General features: G+C 27.4%; 1 protein-coding gene across 1 annotated transcript in view; it reads right to left on the bottom strand.

Moving 5' to 3' along the window:
• Window positions 1-1288: 1288 nt before the first annotated feature.
• LOC125044280 (WW domain-binding protein 4-like) overlaps window positions 1289-2500 on the bottom strand; it is a 4242-nt gene continuing 3030 nt past the window's right edge. The window contains exon 5 of the mRNA XM_047640866.1: window positions 1289-1766. Within this exon, the coding sequence (XP_047496822.1) occupies window positions 1547-1766 (220 nt within the window). The 3' untranslated portion in view covers window positions 1289-1546. The remainder of the gene's footprint in view (window positions 1767-2500) is intronic.

Raw genomic sequence — 2500 nt, 5'->3', positions numbered from 1 at the left:
AGAAAATGATAATAATAACAACAATGTTGATATTCACTAATAATAATGAAAATGTTACTGATAATAGTCATAATTATGATAGCAGTAATAATAATGATAAAAGTGATAATTGTAGTAATAAAAATAGTGATATAATAATAATAATAATAATAATAATAATGATAATAATAATAATAAAAATAATAATAATAATAGTAATAATAGCAACGATAATGTTAATAACCATAATTAATTATTATTGCTGTTACTGTTTATTGTAACACTGTGAATATCTTTAATCGTGTATTCTTCCAAAATACTTATGATGAAGATATACTCAATGTGTCATCTACAGTTCTAGCAGTGTAAAGATTCTTAGTCATAAAATTTTCTATATTATCACTGTTATGATCATTATTATCAGGATCTTTATTATTATCATTATTATTACTATTATTATTGTTATCATTATTATTATTATTATTATTATTATTATTATAATTATTATTATTATTATCATCCCTTTTACTGCTAATATTATTATCATTATGATATTATATATGATCATAAAAAGGTTCATGATAATAGTAATTACATCACAAGAACTATCAGGGGTTATAATCATGAGCACATTTCCTTGCTGTACAGACCTAGAGACCTACAGACTCAGTGTTGTCAGAGATTACCAAGTATCAATATAATTTTTCCCCCTTTCCCATGTATTTGCTTCTGACCATGCCACTGAAAATACTAATAATATTGAATATCAAAATAGATAAAAAAGATGTTCAAGTAATGATGGCAGTGTCCTGATTTTTTGTTATAATAATTGGTAAGAAAAAGAAAGTACAGGAAATTGTAATTTACTTAATCCTTTATGAAAAAAACATTTTTTCTTGGGAAACATGAAGTATATGCAAAGGATATAATAATATATTGTAAACAAAGACAATTGAATGAAGTCCATTGTGAAATATAAAAGCACAAATTAATTTAGTAGTTAAATTCTAATGTGAAAAAAAAACAAACTTGTAAGTTGGTATTAACCTTATCTATTTCATATTTACTTTTGTGACTTTTAGAAATTAGATTTAAGAACATATAACCTGTATTACATTACAGCTATAAATGCACTTTTACCTGTTTGCAATCTAACACATATAAACACAATATATACATATTTCATTTTCATAATAAATTTCAAACACTTTTCATAGTTTATCCCTTTTAAATCAATACTCTCACTTTCTTCTCTTCCCCTTAATTTCCTAAAAGCACACAGTGGAAACTTGGTAAAAAATACATAAAATATCAACAAGGCTTTTATTCAAAATTACAATGTGTGTCTCTTTAACCATCACATAATGGGCTAGTTTACTAGAAGTCAGAGAGAGACAGAGAAAGAAAAGGAATAAGAGAGAAAATACTAAAGGGAAAAATGGAAAATTATAGGCACGAAAGATGGACAATAAAAAAAAGAGCAAATAAGATGGAAATAAGTCATAATAAAATCACTAAAATGAAGGAGACAAAAAAGAAAAAAAAAATACAAAAGAGGAGGAAACAACTATAAATCATCTGTTCTCCGTCTCATATTCTTTTTCATGTCGTCGGCTGCTCTTCTCTTCTTGAATCCTACATTTACTCCACTGCTTCTGTCCTTTGCTGAGAGAGTCACTGTCTTCTCCTTAAAAGTAGACTCCTGTTGCTTGAAGGAAAGCTCTGGACCATAGTACTCATTTTCAGGGAGCTCTGGCAACTGGTAGTCAATCTGCTTGGCTGGTTCCCTGAAAAAGGAGTTTTTCCAATTTATATCAAAGAAAAATGTGATGAGGCATTACTACATAAAATTGCAATAGGGTGAAATCATAAGGTAAAATTAAATAATGCCATCAAGTTGATGAAAATGTAGTGTCTTCAATAAATTCAATGAATAATTCTTTAACCCATAGCCGCCGGGGAAAATATATAAAAAATGGGGAAAAGGCTATGCTAATTTTTTATATTTTTTGTGAAATGTCTTTACACATAGATGGCTCTGCCTTACCTGATTTCACCTTTCCTTGAATTGGTGGGAAAATGTATTTTTTACTAGTGCTATGAATATTGATGGTCTTATTTTTATTATAAACATAATAATTACAATAATGTTATAAACATTAGTAATAGCAAAATAAGATAACGTAAAATATTTTAATAAATTAAAGAAAAGGGTAAACAGACGAGACAGGTAGTACTCATAACTGGCTCATTGGTGCCTTAGTACAAGTATAGCCATTTTGTTCTACTGCAATGCAAAATATATTGCGTTGTAGTAGAACAAAATGAGGTTTCATAGAAACTATTATAAAATTTTGGATGGCCAAGACTTGTCTATACAGTAAATAATAAGAATTCAAGTGCCTAAATTATTCCTCACATTAATGATATACAACTGTCTTTAAGGATGAAGTACTGGCCTGATAAAGTAAATTTTATAACTGCTGGGGTTACTGGAATGAATAATAAAAAAAAAGTTTAT

This window comes from Penaeus chinensis, chromosome 35 (genome assembly GCF_019202785.1).
Source record: "Penaeus chinensis breed Huanghai No. 1 chromosome 35, ASM1920278v2, whole genome shotgun sequence".
In the NCBI taxonomy this organism is placed as follows: domain Eukaryota; kingdom Metazoa; phylum Arthropoda; class Malacostraca; order Decapoda; family Penaeidae; genus Penaeus; species Penaeus chinensis.
The sequence above is the reverse complement of the archived record's forward strand: the minus strand, read 5'-3'. Positions and strand labels throughout refer to the sequence as shown.